Here is a 21,075-nt window from a genome sequence, read left to right as displayed (position 1 = left end):
TTTATTTTTATTTTAAAGATGAGGTCTCACTCTGTCATCCAAACTGGAGTGCAGTGGGAACTGATATTGTGATTAATGAGTGTCCATTTCAGTAGCAGTTTTCATTAGGCTGGTGAGATTTGTAGCAAATTCATTTAGAAGTAGAGCAGATTGTCATTCGAAGTTGATTTGTTCCTTCACTCATTCATGGATTCATTCTTTCAGAACTCACTGAACTCTTGCTGTTTGTCAGACATTGCCTTCCTAGGCCAGACAGTTCTTCGGAGAAAGACAGTTCATCACAAATTTTTAAATTTACTTTTGATTTGATTTTATTTAAAACTCTTACCTTAAATTAGCATAATTGCCTAAGTTGCTCAGAAAGAGAATATTCTTGTGACATTAATGGAAAATCTAGGACTAGTCCTAAAAATACTTGAGAGAAAGCCCGCAATTGATAGATGAACTGACAGATTTCTGAAAAAGAAAAAGGAGACCCATCTCTTCCCATTTGTGGTTTCAAATTGATAGTATCAGAAGTTGCAAATTGGCCATAACAGTGGCTTGAACAGACATTCCATTCTCTAATGTCTGGTAAATACCACACTAATGATCATATGAGATAATGGACAGAAAAGTGCTTTGAATGAATTTAAAGTGCGGTACAAGTTGAAGGTATAATTATTATCATACTTATAATTAATGTTTCAGATATGGTATGTTTTTATTATCCCCTAATATGTTATAAGTCAAGCTGTTATGAAATCTGAGGTGGTTGTTAGCTCTTCTCTTAGGGGGTTACAATTGTCAAACGTACAGGCTTAAACGCAAGTCATATCTATGACTGCCCTCACGAGCTTGTTCTGGAGGTCTGAATGAGGTACTAACCAGAAAATGGACATTATGTGCTCTTTGCCTGACTCTGTGTGACTATGTTATCTATGGAGTCCTGGCACGTGCATTTCCTGACTTTCGGTTTTATAGAGTATATTGCCTATGGTTTCCAAACTGAAATAACACTACCCCATAGTGGGTAAAACAAAGTGTGTCAAATCTTTTCATTGTCACAATGACAGGTGTTGCTACCAGAATTTATTGTCTGGGGACTGGAGAAGAGAACTGTTCTACACAATAAAAAATTATTGAGAAACACATTATCTGACTCTTCTTACCTCCAACTTATTATCTTTTTGAAGTTAGGGTTGCCAGATAAAATGTAAGTATACAAATGCAATACTTGAGACATCATACTTCTACTACAACATTATTTGATATTTATCTGAAACTCAAGTTTAACTGAGCATCCTGTGTTTTCTTTGTTAAACATGGCATCCCTACTTCAAGGACCCCAGTTCATGTTCAAATGTGAAATCTTGACAATTCCAGAGCAGCTACAGTGTGGTGTGAGCATGACACATGATACAAAAAAGACTAAGAGATCTACCTGGACTTCTTATTCATAAGTCTTTCTTCTATTTATTTCCAGACACTGTACTCATGAGCCCCAGTTAAAGAAAGAAATGCCCCAGCAGAGGTTGGGAGTGAGGATGCAGGTCAAAGTCTGCCTGAATTTAAGTCCAAAGTCTGCATTGCAGGCCTCCTACAGTTGACTGTGCCAGGCATCTGGGCAGGTGTTGAGCGCATGCATAGGAGTGTGATATATATGGCTTGCCCAAGGGAACTTGCAGTATAACAAGGGAGACAGACCCATAAACGATGAACTCTAATGCAATAGCATCCACCCTGTAAGAGTAGTGCAAGCAAAGTTCTGTGGTGCACTAGAGACCTAATGTACAGCATAATGACTATAGTCAATAATACTGTATTATATACCAGGAATTTTCTAAGAGATGATTTCAGGTGCTCTCACAACAATGGAAAATTGTAGAAGGATATGGCTATATTAGTTTGCTTAATTGTGGTAATAATTTCACTAAATTTATGTATATCAAAACATATTGTACATCTTAAATACATAGAATTTTTATGACAAAAATAGAATTAAAAAATATAAAAAGTACAGCGAGGCATGGAGAAGCGGGTGTTGATGAAGTCTGCTCTTAATGGAAAAAGATTGAGCCTAGGAAAGACTTCTTTCTAACCTTCTAAAAGCCTTAGTTCTTAAACTCATGAGAGAAAACACTCTACCACAATGTCCTTCAAATACAAAGCTTTCAATAGATATTTGTAACTTGAACAGATGATGCAATGCTGGTAAATAGCACAAATGTGACCCATGATGTCTGAATATCTAGCCCACAGGCACATTATTAAACCTATAGTTTTCCCCATATTTTAATAAGTTTCCACCATCACAATCTCAAGTGACTGCAGCCTGTTTTGTATTATAGAGCAATCTAGAAATTTGTCCACAAAAAGAACAAGGACTTGAGACTCATATATATATATATATATATATATTTTTTTTTTTTTCTTTTTCTTTTTCTTTTTTTTTTTTTTTTTTGAGATGGAGTCTTGTTCTGTCACCCAGGCTGGAGTGCAGTGGTGTGATCTCGGCTCCACTGCAACCTCCGCCTCCCAGGTTCAAGCAATTCTCCTGCCTTAGCCTCCCGAGTAGCTGGGACTATAGGCGCTCACCACCACACCCGGCTAATTTTTGTATTTTTAGTAGAGACGAGGTTTCACCATATTGGCGAGACTGGTCTCGAACTCCTGACCTTGTGGTCCACCCACCTCGGCCTCCCAAAGTATGAGCCACCACACCCCGCCGAGACTCATATTTTAAACTTCAAACTAAAATTATGCCTACCCAACCTACAATGCTAAGACTGATTTTTTGTCTTTGGTGCTTTGGACCATGAGATTGCTAGAGTATTTCACCACATAGTCTCAAAACTTCCTAGGAAATCCAATTATAGCATTAAATTTTACAGAATAAGTAATTCTCAGCAATGGTTAACTAGGTACTTGATTCTTATTGAATGCATCTTACTGGGTATAATTTCAGTGGAAACACCTATTTATTTATTTAACCTTCCTCAATGACTTCCCATGTGTTATCTTTCTGTGCCCTGGGAATAAGAAGATGAATGAACAAAATCTCTTGCTTTGGAGGAGCTAAAGATCCAGCGAGCTTTTGTTTCAAAGACTTGATTATTAGCAGAGCTTAGCCATGTTTTTTCATGTAGATACCCTCTGCCTCTGTTTATAAATCTGTTCCTAATAATGCTTCACACTCTATTTTTACACATTATTTCCAAACGCTACATTATTACTATTTTTTAAACGTAAAGCATTTGGAAAAATCAGTGTTCAGCTGAGATGTGTGCAGTATTTCTTTTCTTTTCTTTTTTTTTATTAGATGAACTCATTTATTTGACATATTAAATTAGACAAAGAAATATATATGTAACCAGATAAAAACAATCACATTCTCATACTACTTGAACACATAGCAGTGGTCAAAAATAATGGATTGTAAAATGGACCCCAGGATTTAATGCAAAAACCACCCCATACGAGAAAAGTTTCAGGCTTCTAACTTCACTGAATCCAGTACTAAACGTGCTTCTTTATATTCCTCAGCTTCTTCCAAGTCTTTTTCATTTTCTAGTATCTGTTGAAGATCCAAATATGCGGCTTCCAACCTGCGCTGGCAATCTGGGATCATCATCCGGGATTCTTGTAGGATCTCTGCCTGCTTTTTAATGTCATAATTTTCACCATCTTCAGCTCTCATTTTTTCAATCTTTTCTTCTTGTTGTTTTGCCTCTTTTTCATACATCACTTTTTCTTTGACCAACCGCTTCACCACGCCGGTCTTGATCTTGATCTGTCTCACGCGAGGATCGGCCATGGTCCCTCGAGCGCTGCGAGAAGCAGTATTTCTTTTAGATAATAATGGTTGGTGATATTTTGGTTTAGTGGAGTGAGCCAAATCCAGGTATCCTCCCCCACAATCCAATGTGTAGCTTAATCTTCACATTCATGTCATGTTTTAGAACTGTGAACACACCTTATTTATGCAGATGAGGTAAAATAAAGCATTTGTTGAAGTCAGGTCAAATTAGCACTCTTCTACGACTGTATTAAGCAATGTTCAGATGGATTTCATTAAGAATGTAGAGGCTCCATGACAAAATTACCCATCAGGGTATGTTTTATTTATTGTTTAATCAAGGTAATCATATTGGAGTATTTGAATTCAGGAGCTTACAGAACTGGGTGCCTTCATGTATTTTGCTTTTATTATTCATTCCAGAAGAATCAGCTTCACAAACCATTATGCCATACTTGTTTATTTTTATGAAGTTGTCCTTTCCTAATTGGTATTCTCCTTACTACTCTTTGATGGGAACTTCCCTGTCACAATATGTATTTTTGGCTTTTCAACAAGTCAGGAGAACTTGAACTTGACAATGATGACACTAATTATCATTCTGAAGATCTGAAAAAGGAGGACATAAGGTCACCTGGGAGCCTGGTGATAAAGCCCCTCCCATTTAATGAAACACAGCAGCATCACTCCCTTACACATCAAAATTTGTTCTCCATTTTATCGAAAGCAATATTACATTATTTTTACAAACTTTCCTTAAAAAATACATTATGTCTGACTTAGTCCTGCCTTTGAATAATCTTATTTGCAGTTTGATTGTTTGTCTTTTTTTACTTTGAAAAATGCATCATTTGCTATGTCAGGATGAGGTTGTTACACTGAAAACAATGAAAAAAGAAGAGTTCTTTCAAAATCTAATTATGAGCTTGTCCCAGTCAGTAATGCTTGGGAGGGTATTTCCTCATAGACACACATGGTAACTCCATGTTACTCTCATATTCCGATATTCCGGATAAAAATCAACCACCTGAGATGGTTCTCAGGTAAAGGATAATTATTTGTGTCTGTGTTTTCAGAATTAATTCAAGCTTTGAAAATATTCCAAAGATTAAAGTTAGCTAGCTGAGAGATGTATTTGTCCGTGTAAAATTTCCTCTGGAAATGTTTGTCATGTCATATATGAGAAGTACTAGCATTTGGTAAACTCAACTATACTTATTCAGTGTTCACTTGAGGCATTTAGAAAGTTCAACCTTCAAGCTTTAAAACAATTAATAATAATTCTCTTTTTCAAATTTGCCTGCATAAAATAACTTAATTCTCATGCTTATTTGCTTTCCTTCAATAGGACCATAAGAGAAATGATAAACGGTGTTTGACTGATTATGTAAATAAACTGCTAATTATATCCTTAATAGTTCTCCATGCTTCTAGACACTGTACTGGAATGTATTTCTTATAAAATGCTTTAGTACTTAGAGCTCTATTATTTTTTTAAAAGATAGGCCCAAAATCAGTAATTATGAGAGTTATTATTCAGGTTCACAGCAGTGCAGCAGCTATTTTTCACTTGATAATTACCTTGTTAAACTAATGTCAGACCAGCGCCATGCCTTATTTAAGAAAATGGTCCACCAGCCCCGAGTAAGCAGGCCCAGCTGTGGAAATATTAAAAGATTTATTAAATTCAGGCTCGTCTTCAGCATTGTCTCATCGACATTAGTTATGGGACTTGTAAGAAGTTTTCTATTTCTCATTAGATGTTTGCAGCATCGTTCTTGAGGTCCTGCTGCAGCTTCTGACAGCTGGTGTTTCCATTGTGTTCCTTCTATTTCTAGCTCTGGGCTTTGTGGCCAACCAGGGCACCTTTTAATTGGCACAATCTTCATTCAGAACCCTGAGGAGAAGATGACCCATTCCCTGGAAATTAGGAATGCATATGATTACATTTCACTTCCTATTTTCCCATTTTTTTAATTAATTATTTATTTATTGAGACCGAGCCTCACTCTGTTGCCCAGCTTGGCATGCAGTGGCACAATCTAGACTCACTGCAACCTCCACCTCCCGGGCTCAAGTGATTCTCCTGCCTCAGCCTCCTGAGTATCCAGGACTACAGGCGCGTGCCACCATGCCCAGCTAATTTTTGTATGTTTAGTAGAGACGGGGTTTCACCACGTTGGCCAGGCTGGTCTCAAACTCCTGACCTCCAGTGAGTGGCCCACCTTGGCCTCCCAAAGTGCTGGGATTACAGGCATGATCCACTGCACCCAGCCACCTATTTTCCCATTTTTAAAATTGCAGTTTCACTTATTACCTTTTTCCCTTTGGAAAAGAAAAAAAAAATCAAGACTCTCCAATATTAGCCGTGGCTTTGGCTAAAAAGAGACAGATACAGATTTGAATTTTTAGTCCCACGTAAGTACTTCTTGCTATGATATTATAATTTGCCAAAAAAATGGAGTCAGACACGTAGTTGGTTCTTGGTGTTTTTCAAATATGTTCAATAATGACTTACTGGATTAGTTAATAAGTTAAAATGATAAACATTCTAATAATGCTTTACAGTTTATGAAATGCTTTCATAAATCAGGACCATCTGTAAGCTTACTGAGGGTGAGGACTGTGTGTCATTCACCTTTGTAGTCACTGTGCCTGTTTCTGTGATAGAGAAAGGCCCATGGTCAATATTTGCTGAGTACTACTTGGTGACCATGTGTCATTCCATCATCACTACAAACCTGGGAGCAGGTGTCAGATTGACCATTAGTGTTGAAGAGACGACAAAAGCGAGGCCTTCAAAGATGCAGAATTCAACTCTTCTGCCATATAGGCCCATACTGTGTACCCTTTACCATCCCACAATTCAGAACTTTTTTTTTTTTTCAACAGTAGAGAATCTTTAAACATGACCTGTTTGGATTAAAAAAAAATTCTAATCTCTTACTCTGGATCCTGGACACTTACCTCCTTCTCTCCTCATTTGCTCCTCCCAGAAAGAGCACAGGTTAAGCATAATTAGTTCTTTGTGGCAAATGTGTACCTGCAGCCTGTTTTTCTTATTGTAGTTAAGTGTGGATTGCTGAAATCCCTTCGACATTGCTGCTATGAAGCTGACATTTATAAATTTTCTTTCTTAACGCAGTATGGGGTCCTCCATATGTCTTCCACAATAACTCTCTGTGTTTTCAGGGAATCTAAAGATTTATTTCCTTCCAAGTCCTTGTTGCTGGCATTTTCTCCAAGCCTCCAAAACTGCCAAGAGATGAACTTCAATTTAGAGGAACTGTTACATTTGTCATTGTGAATTTGCTAAACTTTGGATAAATTTGAAGATTTATGCTTATTCGCAAATGGGCCCTGAGAATATCTTTGGAGCTCAGAAAGTTCACGCTTGACTTCCTTTTCACTGTTCTAAGTAAACGAGTTCTTAAATCCCTGCAGTCTCCCCGCCTGGGCTCTGGGTCTCTGCCATTGCCTCAGCCTGCATTCATTTGGACCAACAGGAACTGAGATTTGACTTACCTCTGAGGTGTAGAGAAGGAGGGCCTTCTGCCTGCCTTGTTCTGTGGAAATCACATACTCAGTCTGTATTTCCAGGATGACCCAATTAGAGAATGCCTTACATAACCCCTCACTTTAAAGGCAAATAGCCCAGGCCTATGAGTCAGACAAGCTTGGCTTCAAATCACGACCCTGTCCTGCAGTTACCATATGACCTCGGATGTTACACCTAATTTCTCTGAGCCTCACCATTTTGATCTGTATAATGAAAATAGTGTCTATCTGACACTGTTATTATAGTATTTGTGAGTAACATACATACAATCCCTGATACACAGGAGTTTTTCAATAAGTAATAGCTATTATAATCTGTATTTATATGTACAGCTAACATACCAAGAAATTGACTTGGCTTTGACTTGCTCAAGGCAACCCAGCTAGCTGGTAATAAAGTCAGGATTCAAATTAATGTTTCCTAATTCTTCATAAAACACGTGACTTGGCTGGGCGCGGTGGCTCACGCCTGTAATCCCAGCCCTTTGGGAGGCCGAGGCGGGCAGATCACGAGGTCAGGAGATCGAGACCATCCTGGCTAACACGGTGAAACCCCGTCTCTATTAAAAATACAAAAAAAATTAGCTGGGCGTGGTGGCGGGCGCCTGTAGTCCCAGCTACTTGGGAGGCTGAGGCAGGAGAATAGTGTGAACCCAGGAGGCGGAGCTTGCAGTCAGCTAAGATCAAGCCACTGCACTCCAGCCTGGGCGACAGAGTGAGACTCCGTCTCAAAACAAAAAACAAACAAAAAAATCACGTGACTCGGCCAGGTGCAGTGGCTCACACCTGTAATCCCAGAACTTTGGGAGGCAGAGATGAGTGGATCACTTGAGGTCAGGAGTTCAAGACCAGCCTGGTCAACATGGTGAAACCCTGTTTCCACTAAAAATACAAAAATTAGCTGGGCATGATGGCGGGTGCCTGTAATCCCAATTACTCGGGAGGCTGAGGCACGAGAATCACTTGAACCCAGGAGGCAGAGGTTTCAGTGAGCCGAGATCCAGCCACTGCACTCCAGCCTGGGTGACAGAGCGAGACTGTGTCTAAAACAAACAAACCAACCAACCACATGAGTCTATTTATTAGTAACTTGCTAAAAGTTCCATACTCTCATTTTCATTTTAAACAGTCTAGAAGAAACCTAGTTTACAAGGACCACATATCATATTTTGTTCTTTGAGTCATCTTCAAAATATTTTAGAGCCAAGTATAGGGGGAAGTGTCATTAACTGCCTTGATTTTAGTGATGTGTAAAAAATTGGAGACAATCTATTTGATAGGTATTTTAGTTTTCGATTGCAGAATATCAAATTACCAAAAACTTAGTGAATCGAAATTACACACATGTATTATCTCACAGTTTACCTGCATCAGGAGTCCAGGCTAGGTTGCTGGGTGCTCTGCCTAGGGTCTCACAAGGCAGAAACTGAGGTGTCATTTGGGGCTGAGGCTTGTTGGCAGAATTTGTTTTTTTGCAGTGGTACGATGGAGGTTTCTGGTTTTTTTTTTCTGGCTATTAACTGGGGGCTGCTTTCATCCCTGGAGGTCTTCTACTGCTCCCTGGCATGGGGGTCCCCTCTACAACAAGCAGCTTGTCTTTTTAAGGCAGGAGAATCCCTCTCCCTTCACCTCTCCAACATTAAGTTCTTGCCTCATTATATCAGACCTGCCCAGGAAAATCTCTCTTTTCATGCACCCAAAGTCATCTGATTAGGGACTTTAATTGCAGTTGTAAAATGAGTCATGGGATAATATCCCATCATAGTAACAAGAGCCACTCATGATCAAGGAGAGGGATTATGCAGGGTGCATATACCAGGGGTGGGAATCTTGCAGGCCACTCAGAATTCTTTCTACCACCAGGGCATGAGGCATATACATAATTATATTATAATATGAGACATCCTGACAAGCATATTTTTTGAGATGAAGTCTCACTCTATCGCCCAGGCTAGAGTGCAGTGGTGCGATCCCGGCTCACTGCAACCTCCGCCTCCTGGGTTCAAGCAATTCTCATGCCTCAGCCTCCTGAGTAGCTGGGATTACAGGCTTGCATCACCATGCCTGGCTAATTTTTGTATTTTAGTAGAGATGGGGGTTTCATCATGTTGGCCAGGCTGGTCTCGAACTCCTGACCTCAAGTGATCCACCCACCTTGTGCTCCCAAAGTGCTGGGATTACAGGTGTGAGCCACCACACCTGGCCCTGATAAGCATCTTCAAACAAGAGAAAACTGCCCTGTGAAGCCAGAAAACAGAAGTCATTTCCTGCTGTAGGGGTTGGGAGGCATGGCAGAGGCAATAAGTATAATTTGAGTAGGCAGAAATAGAGGCGAGGGGCAGTGAGGTAGAAATGGAGTGGAAGAAGCACATCCCAAGGGAGGCAAAGAAGGTATTTCAGGAAAATGGTGAATGCTTTTGGTTGGCTAGAACTTGCTACTCTGTGGTTTTTAAGAGACTTGTGTTTTGAACCTATTGAAATCTATAGAAAAGGTGATGGGGACACTCTTGGGTATACCTGATTCCATGAGCGTCCTCTGCTTTTTTCATATACTGGCTAATGAACAAGAGGAGAATTTGGCCACATGTCTGTTGTATGTGGTGCGTTGAATCCTATCACCGTAGTCACCCTTCAGGACCTTGAAAAAGTCTTTCTTCTCCACCATTTCTGACAGAGAATTCCAAACTTAGGGGCTTCTGTGTCTTGTAAAATGCCTTTCTCCCTTTTAGAAAAGGTAGACAAGTCTGAAAAAAGTGGGTTCAATTCTGTAAGCTACACATTAAACCAGCTGGAGTTGGTTGTAGGTAAAATAACTCAAAACCATGTTGTATAAGAAATGTGTTGGCTGGGTGCGGTGGCTAAGGCCTGTAATCCCAGCACTTTGGGAGGCCAAGGTGGGCGGCTCACAAGGTCAGGAGTTGAAGACCATCCTGGCCAACATGGTGAAGCCCCGTCTCTAATAAAAACACAAAAATTAATTGGGTGTGGTGGCACATGGCTGTAGTCCCTGCTACTTGGGAGGCTGAGGCAGGAGAATTGCTTGAACCGGAAAGACGGAGGTTGCAGTGAGCCGAGATTGTGCCACTGAACTCCAGCCTGGCAACAGAGTGAGACTCTCTCAAAAAAAAAAAAAAAGAAAAAGAAAAGAAAAGAAAGAAAGAAAGAAAAAAGAAAAAAAGAAATGGTGCATGGATTCATTCATGTGTTCATTCAGCTAATACATACCATGTTCCTGCTGTGTTGCTCAATCTACTTTTCCTCTGGGGATCCATTAAACAAGATAGCAAGGGCCCCTGACCTCATAAGGTTTATAATATAGATTCTAGATCATAGATAATTTAGACTTTAAATTCTTGCAGAATAAGGAGCTTATAAAGTAAAGCTTACACTAATTATTAATGAATTTTAGTTTTGATAAGTGCTTTGAGCAAACTATATGTGATGCTTTAACCAATCTCTCCAGGGGGCAGCAGTGAAAGTTGGCATGGGGTGTGTAGAGGGGAGTCAAGCTAAACCTCTCTGAGAAGTTATAATAAAGGATGAAAAAAACCTAAGTAAAGAAATACATCTTGGAGTGTTTGCATATATCTGTTGAGCTGACAGAGTGAAGAGACTGTAGATTTGGGATAGACTGGATCTGACTGGACTCCTGTCTTGTGTTTTCCTGATCTACAGGTTCTTATGCATCACAGCCCACCTCATTCCCTAGTTCCCTCTGGAGGATTAATTGTCCCTTCTGTCTGTGCCAGTGACATGTGGCACACATATCTGTTATGTTACAGCTTTCATAGCGCGTGGTCATCTGTTTATATGTGCTCAGCTGGGACCTCTCTGGAGATGTCCTTGGACAGTAATCGCAGCCTTTTCACCCCTTAATCTCCAATATCTGATATTTCACCTGGCACTATACTTGCTAGTGAATGATATTTGTTGAATGAATATATCACAACTAGTTGGAAATGATAGAAGTCACATGTTGACAAACTGTAGTGCTTTAAAAGGAAGATCTTTCAAAACAACAGTTTTCCAAAATGCGACGATCTGCCCCAGAATGACAGGCAGAGCTCACCATCCCTGGAGCTGACAAACATCCCAGAATTCTGTGTATACAAATCAGAAGCAAAGCAGAATTTGAAAAACTCAATTATAACTACACTCAATTATCAAATTACATCTTTGATGCTATTACTTGAGAAAGTGAATGCATTTTTTTTCACAGGCTAGATTTATGTCCACAAGTTGCATTACTGATTGAGAGAGTCTTTCCTAGCCATACACTTCTGAGTTGTGCTTTGCATTTTGGTCTCCTTACTGAAAGTTGTATTTAAAAGGAGGATAAGATTTTTTCTATTATAAGTAAAATACACGCATTGCATTAAAGAGATATTCCAAGTAATTATTAGGGCTGAAAAGCTTGTCAAACTATGAATGAAAATATGCCTGTGCAATAGAGTAAGGCATCAAGACAGACAGAATAATTGTCACTTAGTATAGAAGAAAAATGTATGTTCATATACATGAATTAGATCTCATCCTGAACACAGTTCTCCAATGGAAGAGAGAAGCATAAGTGGTTATGTCCCAGAAGTCCATGAGTTCTATTAGACAAGTATCACATTAGCATGAGACAAAAATGAAACCGATGCAGAAAGTTCATGAGGTAGTACCTGCCATGCTGCTTTTAGCAGCAGGAAGGGCAAAGGATATGGAGGGACAATCAAAAGAACAGCTCGCACGATTGGAGGCCTGGTGGGATAGATCCATGGGCAAAGAACAAAAGATGTGCGATGTAGCTAAGCAACTGTTACAGAGGATGCATCGTGATAGACACCTATAAACCTCCAAGGCTCGCATGTGGCCTGTTTAGGGCAGTATGTGCCAGGAATATAACTGAATGCAAAAAGACAAAAGAAGAGTTTAAACAGCCGAGTGTGTGCCAGAAGAAAAAATGATGGAAACTGTCTCTTAGCATTGAAAACAAAGCTGATTTCTTTCAAATGGGAGATGTCACAGTTTAGTGCTAAAAAGACAAAACCAAGGAATATTTATGGAGCTCTCACAGTCAAATATCTGGTGACTGTTTCCCATCTCCAATTCCAAGTTTAATTTTTGTTTTTCTTCCATTAATCATATTAATTGTACCATGTGATTGTATGATTCCTTTATTTTATGTTAAAAAAACCTCCCTCATGTAACTCAGCAAATGAACAGATACTTTTATGTTGTGATTATAAATTTTAAAAGTATGAACATCTGAATTCAGGTGTGAAAGGCAATGTATTTCATTAAAAATAGTTGCTTTAATATATTTGGTACCTTTATTTTATGTTTAAAAAAACCCTCATATAATCCAGCAAATGAACTGATATTTTTATATTGCGATTATAATTTTTAAAAATATGAACATCTAAATTCAGGTATAAAATGCAATCTATTTCATTAAGAATAGTTATACATATATATGTATGTATATATATGTGTGTGTGTATATATATATATATATATATATATATATATTTTTTTTTTTTTTTTTTTTTTTCCCCTCTGTCACCGAGGCTGGAGTGCAGTGGTATGATCTTGGCTCATTGTAACCTCTGCCTCCCGGGTTCAAGTGATTCTTATGCCTCAGCCGCTTAAGTGGCTGGGACTACAGGCATGCACCAGCACATCTGGCTAATTTTTGTATTTTTAGTAGAGATGGGATTTCACCATTTGGCCAGGTTGGTTTTGAACTCCTGACCTCAAGTGATCTGCCTGCCTCGGCCTCCCAAAGCGGTGGGATTACAGTCATGAGCCACCATTCCTGGCCTACTTTAATATATTTTGAAATCATAATGACTTAACCTTCTTTCTTTTTTTGCTTTTTACTTGCTGTCCACACCTCCAAAAATTGTCTCCAAAAATTTTTAAATACTTATATCATCAGAAGGAGTTTCAGAAACTGACAGGGTGGTCAAAATTCAAGATTTTAAAGGAAGATGATTTGGGGGGTGCCTTAGATTGGTTTAATTAAAGAGAAGCCCACTTGAAAGTTTCATCTGGAAGAATTGGAAAAAGCCTTCTCTTTCAATCTCTCTCAGTTTCTCTCTCTCTTTCTTTCCTAATTATTTTCTTCTTCTATCACAAAGATTTTGAGGCATATTCCAGAATGATAGGGAGTTTCCCAAGTTAGAAGAATTGGGCCCAGAGTTTTAAACTGCCCCTCTCATCAAAGGACCCCAAATTACTAGAAATATCAGCCAGCCTGAATTCAGAAGATTTGCATAAAGTATGAGTAAACAATCCCTGATAAGAATTTATTCAATATGGGACTGCAAATGTTATTTCATCCATTCGCATATTCATTCATTCTACACTTAACACTGCTAACATTTGTTCATTAATTTGCCAAATGTTCTCTGTCTCCTTGTACTTAATACATGTGAACCAGATTTTCACTTCCCTCTGTGGATGCCTCTGGTAGCCTTAAGAGTCTTCATAGAAAATGTGAAAGCAAAAGTGTCTCTTCACATTTAACATACATAAATCTGGATTTTGTATAGCAAAGTAAAAATTAATTTTATGTACCGAAGGGTTAACTTTCAAAAGTTGTAAAGGCTAAGCGATAGCTTTTAGTCTGTGGTTGGCCTCATGTGAAGGCTATAGAAAAATAATTTCCAGAGTTCAAAGCTCCTTGTATGTTTTATCATTAATTGATTTTCTCCTCACCTTCCTCCTCCTCCTCTTCCTGTTTCTCTGTTTCCTTCTTCTTCCTATAAAAGAAAATACTCTTCATTATTTGAGTCTCAGGGTGACAAAGTTGTGCAATCCCTTTTGGTGTTGGGGAGGTGGGTGAGGAGCAGCGGTGTATCCAATAACAGGGCTTGTGATGTTTCTAAATTTTGTTTTACTGAAATCCTACTTGAGACGTCCCATTTTTAGGTTCCTCCCAAACTACTGACCACATCAGGTGTTGATACCTTTGGTTGGATATTCTAAATAGATCTCCTAAATCATGTGCTTTTACATAGATGCTTCTATACCTGTCACTTTATTTACTAAACAGAATGTGATTTGGGATTAGAGCAAACTCACATAAATGACTATTAAATTCAATAACACCTATAGACAGGTATTATATTAACTCAATAATAGCTGTAGACAACTAGTTCCAGTCATTTGGAATCAGATAAGTCCTTATTCTAAAGTCCCTCCATTGAGAAATAGAAATTGTTGGAGAAGAAATGCAAGGGACATATATATGTTCATTGAAGATAATTCTTAAAACACAGAAAAACAAAAGAAAGAAGGATAGTAAAAATTATCCATAATTGCATAGTTCAGAGACAAATCATTCAACATTTTTGTTTATACCCTTCTGATTTTTCTTTGTTTTCCAAGTTTATATGTTTTCTTTACAGAATCAGAAACATTCTGCATGCACTGTGCAACATGTCTTCATCTTTGCTCAATATATAACAACCACCTTTTTGTCATAAAATTTTCTTTTATGTTCCTTTTAATGCCTCTGAAATGTTCTGTTTTATGAATTAGCTTCATCTAATTAATGTACTTCCTGTCATTGAATATTATTTGCCTTAGTTTTTTATACTATAGTTAATTTTGCCTTAATGAACATCCTGTCATTAATTTTTTGTGTACACATCGAATTTTCTTTATTAGAATAAATTCACAAAAGAAAAAATGCTAAGTTGAAATAAAAATTTAAATTACTGTTTTAAGACAGGAGTGGGGGCTGATGCCTATAGCCTCAGCTACTCAGGAAGCTGAGGTGGGAGGATTGCTTGAGCCCAGGAGCTTGAGGCTGCAGTGAGCTATGATCACACCACGGCACTTCAGCCCGGGCAATAGAGCCAGATCCTGTCTCAAAAATAAATAAATAAAATTAAATAAGTGAAGAAACATAAATAAAATATAGGTTTTACATTTAAAGATTTTTAATAGACATGGTCAAATTTTGATTCTTAAAATTGGTATCAATTTAAACTCCTACCAGCAATACATAAGAAAGTCCACTTTACTCTTAGCAGCAGCAGTTATTGTTACAAAAAAAAATACATTTTAACTTTCTGGTCTCACTCACTGTTTACTTACTTATACAAAATATCTATATCTTTTTAACATTTATGTTTAAAACTAATTCCAAGCATAAATTTATGAATAGTTTTTTTGTTATTTTGATTTTGGGGGATTTAATCAGAACTAATACCTCAGGGAAGACACTTAACAATTTTTGTGTTTCTGGTTAGGGTTTTAAAAACATTATTAATTTAAATGTTTGGTATTAAATCTTTTTATGAAGAGGTCCCTGTTGATATGAATTTCTGTCACATTTTATGTTACCTCCTATAAACAAAAGAAGTCAAATTCTAGATTTATTTTTAAATAAATTGAAAAATAGACTGTCAACACCCAAGAATTTGAAGGTATGATATAGATTATATTTCCAAACCTGCACAGTTTGATATCATGTGTTCAAGAAGATTCTGCGACTCGCCCACACAACCACTTGTGTGACAAGGGCAGGGTTTGAACCCTGGATTTCCTGTACTAAATTTAATATGTTTCTCCATTGTTTTCTACTAAAGCCATTAACATCCCCTCCTGTTCAGTGTCACATTTGCATAATTCAAAGTGCTCCCGAAATGTTACATTAGATTAGGTATTAGACAAAAGAGTCTAAGTTGGAGGCAGAAACAGCCTTTTTAAAAATACAGGCAAATAGACAATGTAAAGATTGGATTCTTGCTTTTTGGGGACAGAAACTCAGGAGTGTTGTGTGTTGAGTCTAATTTCCCTATTTGGGAAGACGTTTCATTGACTTTGTTTTGGTAATCCTCTGGGAGTGAAGGAGGGTTTAGAAGTAAAGGCATGCAGGTGAATGTAGCAGGTGAGTTGAAGTCCAGGGTACATGTGCCTGTGATCCAAAGGAGGCAGATAGAGAATGTGGAGAGAGGACCCTTCTTGCCCAGAGCTGAGCTTCAGGAGCATGAGAGAGCTGGAGGTGGGAAGGAGTGTAGGAGGAAAAGCACCAGGCTGGGCTGGCCAGTGATGGCTGGTGCTGCTGGGTACTCATAGGCTGCTGCCCAGACACTGTGGCATCTATAAGTCCAGCTCCCTGGATAATTGCTCTTCTGTCTTTCTCTCTCTTTTTAATTAATTAAACTCCACACTTTCCTTGGATTTCACCAGTTTTTCCATCCAGGGTACCACATTGCATTGACTATCACATCTCCAACAGCGACTTCCGGTCTATGACAGTTTCTCAGTCTTTATTTTTCACTATCTCATCCATCTTGAAAAGTACTGTTCAGGCAAATATCCTGTAGTGCTTACTAATCTGAATGTATAGCTTTCATAGTTTTTCTTATGATTAGACTTGTGATTACACTGAGGTTGTAGGTTTTGAAACAATATACCAGAGGTGAGATACCCTTTTGTCACATGATATCCACATGCCATCGCTGGTGATGTTAACTTTCATCTCTCGGTTAAGGTAGTGTTTGCCAGGTTTCTCTCCTGTAGAATTGCTGTTTTTTTTTCTGTCCGTTCTCCATTTATTGAAATGAATATTCATTGACTCTATTCATTGGATGCCAGTCACTAAATCTAGCCACCTGCATGGGAGGGCAGAAGTTAAGCCCCATCTCCCACAGTGGGCACTAACTACACATTAAAATGTGGATTTTTTTCTTTAAGAAAGATTTATTTTTTCTTACTCATTTATTTATATAGTCATTGATTTGAAAACAGACAAGCAGAAGGGAGGAGAACGCAGCCTGCCCCAGGGAGAAAGCAACTCTTCATTTGGACAAGTGGTTTGAGCCTCTCTTCTTACAGATTCTCTGGGATGCTTCCATCTCCCTTCCTGTCTCCCACCACATCAGGGGACTGCGGGCAGCATTGGGGAGACTGATGTGAAACGCGAGCGGCAGGAGGCCCCAATGTGGACAGGCACTCATAATTTGATGTCCGCACTACATACATCATTCATCATTACCCTCAGCGTCAAACACTGTCATGGAGGAATGATGACTGTTTTCTTTCTTTTGTACCCATGTGATGGCATTTCACAACCCGAGCCCTTAGAAGATGGGAAGCAGCTGGCCAGGTCTGGTTGCTCACGCCTGTAATCCCAGCACTTTGGGAGGCAGAGGTGGGTGGATCACCTGAGGTCAGGAGTTCGAGACCAGCCTGGCCAACATAGTGAAACCCCGTCTTTACTAAAGATACAAAAATTAGCCAGGCATGGTGGTGGGCGCCTGTTGTCCCAGCTACTCTGGAGGCTGAGGCAGGAGAATCGCTTGAACCCAGGAGGCGGAGGTTGCAGTGAGCCGAGATTGTGCCACTGCAGTCCAGCCTGGGCAACGAGAGCAAAACTCCATCTCAAAAAAAAAAAAAGAAAACAAGAAGTTGGGAAGCAGCAGCAGCTCTTCCTCATCTTTGGTGAGAAATCATGGGCAAGACAGGGCCTCGGCCAGGGGGCTGGGGCAGAGGAAGGGAAGAGGGTGCTTCAGAGGGTTGGAAGGACTCTGGATGGAAGGGAAATGGGGGAAGGTGAAAGCCAGGAAATAGGGATCAGCAGTGCAACTATGTTTGTTGGAGAACCTTTTTTTGTTTTAATGAAGTCTCATTTCATTCATGACAACAAATTCTGGGTACCAGGCACCGTTCCAGGGAACAGAGATTCCACTTCTGAAATTCCTAGTGATTAGTAAAGTTGGCATGTTCCTTAAATCATTTCCATTCATTCATTCATTTATTCGTTCTTTCATTTGCTCATTTACTTAATCAACAGGATTAAATACATAGTTGTTGGATGCATTACCACAGTGAGTGGGTTTTCAAACACCTTGCTCCAAAAACTGACTTAACTAGCCATTTTTTTATTAGCCATCATCACTGTCACTACAGTTGCCATTTAAGGAGAACCTGCTATGTGCTGCAAACTAGGTTAAGAATATTACACAAAGCATCTTATTTAATCCAGCCAACAACTTTAAAAGGTGAGTATCATTATTCTTATTTATCAGATGAGAAAATGATGGCCAAGTCAAAATTTGAGCTCAGATTTTATTGTTGAATACAAACTGTTCTCTTTTCCCTATGCCAGGCTGCCTCTCTAAAAATAGGCATTGTCTCCTGCAGCTCCGTCTCTCCCAAGTATTCAGATTTTATTTATTATATCTGTTACCACTAATAACAATATTTTTAAAAATAAGCCAATATGTGATGATAGTGTGAAAAGTAAACATGGTAATTAGGCAACATCAAAATGAAGTTAATTATTGCCTTGATGACTAGGGTGGTTTGTGTACAGTCGTTGAGACGGGGAAAGGCGTCACATCAGAAAGTGGTACTCCCACATCCCTGCCGTATCACAAGGCTGTGCTCAGCCTATCAGGGGATTGCTGGAAAGGGAGCAAACCTGAATTCGCTGGTGCCACACGAAGACTTTTTACCCAGGGCTGCTATTTCCCCAAGGCTTTCTCTTTATTTTGTGATATCCCTGTAGCTTCCCTTTGAGGCACAGACATGAACCCCCAAGTTGTAGATGTTTGGTTTTGTAACCCAGAGTCCCTTGCCTGCTATGTCAGCAGCCAGATCCTGATTCACAGGCCAATTTCTAGGCTGTATTTGTGCACACTTTTTGGTCAAGAACTTTCAGACCAAATCAGGAATCAGAGGTCAAGACAACCATTCCAGCTGGATACTAGCCCTCAAGAGCCCCCCAACTTTTTTTTTTTTCCAAATTCTTAATCATTGGGTATCTGTTCAAATTTATTCCAATTATCCTGCTCACAGCATCTTCTCCAGGGTTAAATTTTAAATGACTCCAATTCACCTTATAATCATGAGTGGCTAGGTTGGATCTTATTTATTCCTATCTTGCATTATAATTAGAGGTAGAAAAGTAGGCTTCATCAAGGTAGAAGGCAGCCTCACCTGATTTTGTTGCTATTTGATCTGAACACTTAGCCTAAGTAAGAAGGCGCCTGAGTGCGGAGCTTGTTCTACTTCACAGCTTTATTCTTTTTGTTCTGGTGGTTTATAAAAACGTGTATCTGGTTCCAGTCAAGGCTAGTTCTCCCAATTGTGATTTGAGTGTGTAACCTTAGCAGCTGGCCCAGCAGGTTGTGAACATCCCTATGCCTTTCCCCTGACCTTAAAGAGTCAGCCGATGCAGAGAAACAGTAGCTAGGTAGGAAGTGGGTGGATTTGCATAATTTGGTTTTCTAAGTGTAGAGTGTTCATTTTTAACTTACATTGGCTTCACTTTGTTGCCAAAACTCTTTTCAGAAAAGAATGCCTCCCACAATTTTTTTTCCCTCTTCTTGGTCCCTAACAGCCGATCCTTCAGATGTACATGTTTGTTTGTCCAAACAGATGAGAAATCATCTCAGCTATCTCTCATCAAAATAAAACTTTCTGTATTAGGCAGTTTCTCTCGTTTTCCAATTTGACTTCTATATAGAACTATAGCTGTGGATGGTAATGAGTTTGCCATGGCAATTTCAGGCTATCTGTACTATAAAATCCTATTCTATCCTTGCATAATAATCAGGGTTATTAATGAGGAATTGAATTAGTAGAAAAACAGTAGACTGAGCCACTGTGATTTGTTCGATATAAGTTAATAATCATACATTATATAGCATTTGCAGCTTCCTTGGGCTCCAAAAGTGAAGCTATGGTGGCAAAGAGCATTGTGATCAAATCCACACTAATGAAGTAACATTTGGAGCTCTGCAGGGGATGAAAAGGAATGCATTGTTATTGTGAGTGCTGGAGCATTGTCCTTTACCATTTTAGGGTGTATTGAAATGCATAACTAATAATTGTATTTGCATTAATGAAAGAAAGCTCCAACCAAGTCCCAAGCCTCTTTGAAAAGGCAAGGCTGAGGGTGGGGTGTGAAAATCATAAAGCCGGGTGTCTTGAAACAACAGTTCATTAGGGAGGGGGACTGTCCTTTTCTCTGTGCAGCAGGTTCAAATCCATAATAAAACAGATTAGAATCTAAGCAACTTGAGATTGATAGGTTAAATTGTTTACACTAAGCTGCTTTGAAGGAAAGGATCTACTTTTCAAGGCAAGGCCTCTGAATTCCTGTTGGGACATTCTTAGAATTTCACCCACAGCTGGCAAGGAACTGGATGGGTTTTTTTCAGAGGTGGTGGATTTGCCTCAGATATCTTTGGATTTACATTGGTTTGCCTTTTTGTAGTTACTGCTTGAAAAGGGAAGCACATAGACCTAGATGAGCGAAAAAATTCTCACCAAATGTTACCAGCTGAAGACAGCCTTGGCCAGACCAAGGGATGTGGAGACTAAAGCAGGCTGAGGAGGTCTCTATGACCTTTCAGGAAATTACAAGTGTCTTAGACAGCTTGGGCCGCCATAATAAAATTTCGTATACTAGGTGGCTTAAACAATAGACATTTATTTTCTCAGTGTTGAAGGCTGGAAAGTCAAGATCAAAATTCTGGCTAATTCAATTCCTGTTGAGGGCTCTGTTTCTGCCTTCCATCTTGGCTTGCTCACTTGACTTGTGTCTTTGTGCATGTGTGCAGAGAGAGAGGGAGAACGCAAGAGAGCACACACACACGTGCATGCTGTCTGGGTCCCTTATAAGGGTACTGATCCATCAGGTGGGACTCATCTAACATCACATGGCCTCTTCTAACATCCCAAAGGCCCCGTTTCCAAATACCATCACATCAAGGGTTGGAGCTTCA

The 21,075-nt window shown here is 39.2% G+C and overlaps 2 protein-coding genes across 12 annotated transcripts in view; one reads left to right on the top strand and one right to left on the bottom strand.

Moving 5' to 3' along the window:
• Nucleotides 1–21,075, top strand: part of LDB2 (LIM domain binding 2) — a 397,279-nt gene that overhangs the window by 146,824 nt on the left and 229,380 nt on the right. The gene's annotated exons all lie outside the window — the stretch shown is intronic.
• LOC100978543 (tubulin-specific chaperone A-like) lies at nt 3,274–14,083 on the bottom strand. Its single transcript, XM_034958344.3, has 3 exons — nt 14,045–14,083; nt 5,360–7,033; nt 3,274–4,387 (listed from the first exon to the last, which is right to left on the bottom strand). The coding sequence occupies exon 3, from the start codon at nt 3,794–3,796 to the stop codon at nt 3,470–3,472; it is 327 nt and encodes a 108-aa protein (XP_034814235.1). The 5' UTR covers nt 3,797–4,387; nt 5,360–7,033; nt 14,045–14,083; the 3' UTR covers nt 3,274–3,469.

This window comes from Pan paniscus, chromosome 3, assembly GCF_029289425.2.
Source record: "Pan paniscus chromosome 3, NHGRI_mPanPan1-v2.0_pri, whole genome shotgun sequence".
Lineage (NCBI taxonomy): Eukaryota > Metazoa > Chordata > Mammalia > Primates > Hominidae > Pan > Pan paniscus.
Note: the sequence above shows the minus strand (reverse complement) of the source record. Positions and strands in the feature narration are given on the sequence as shown.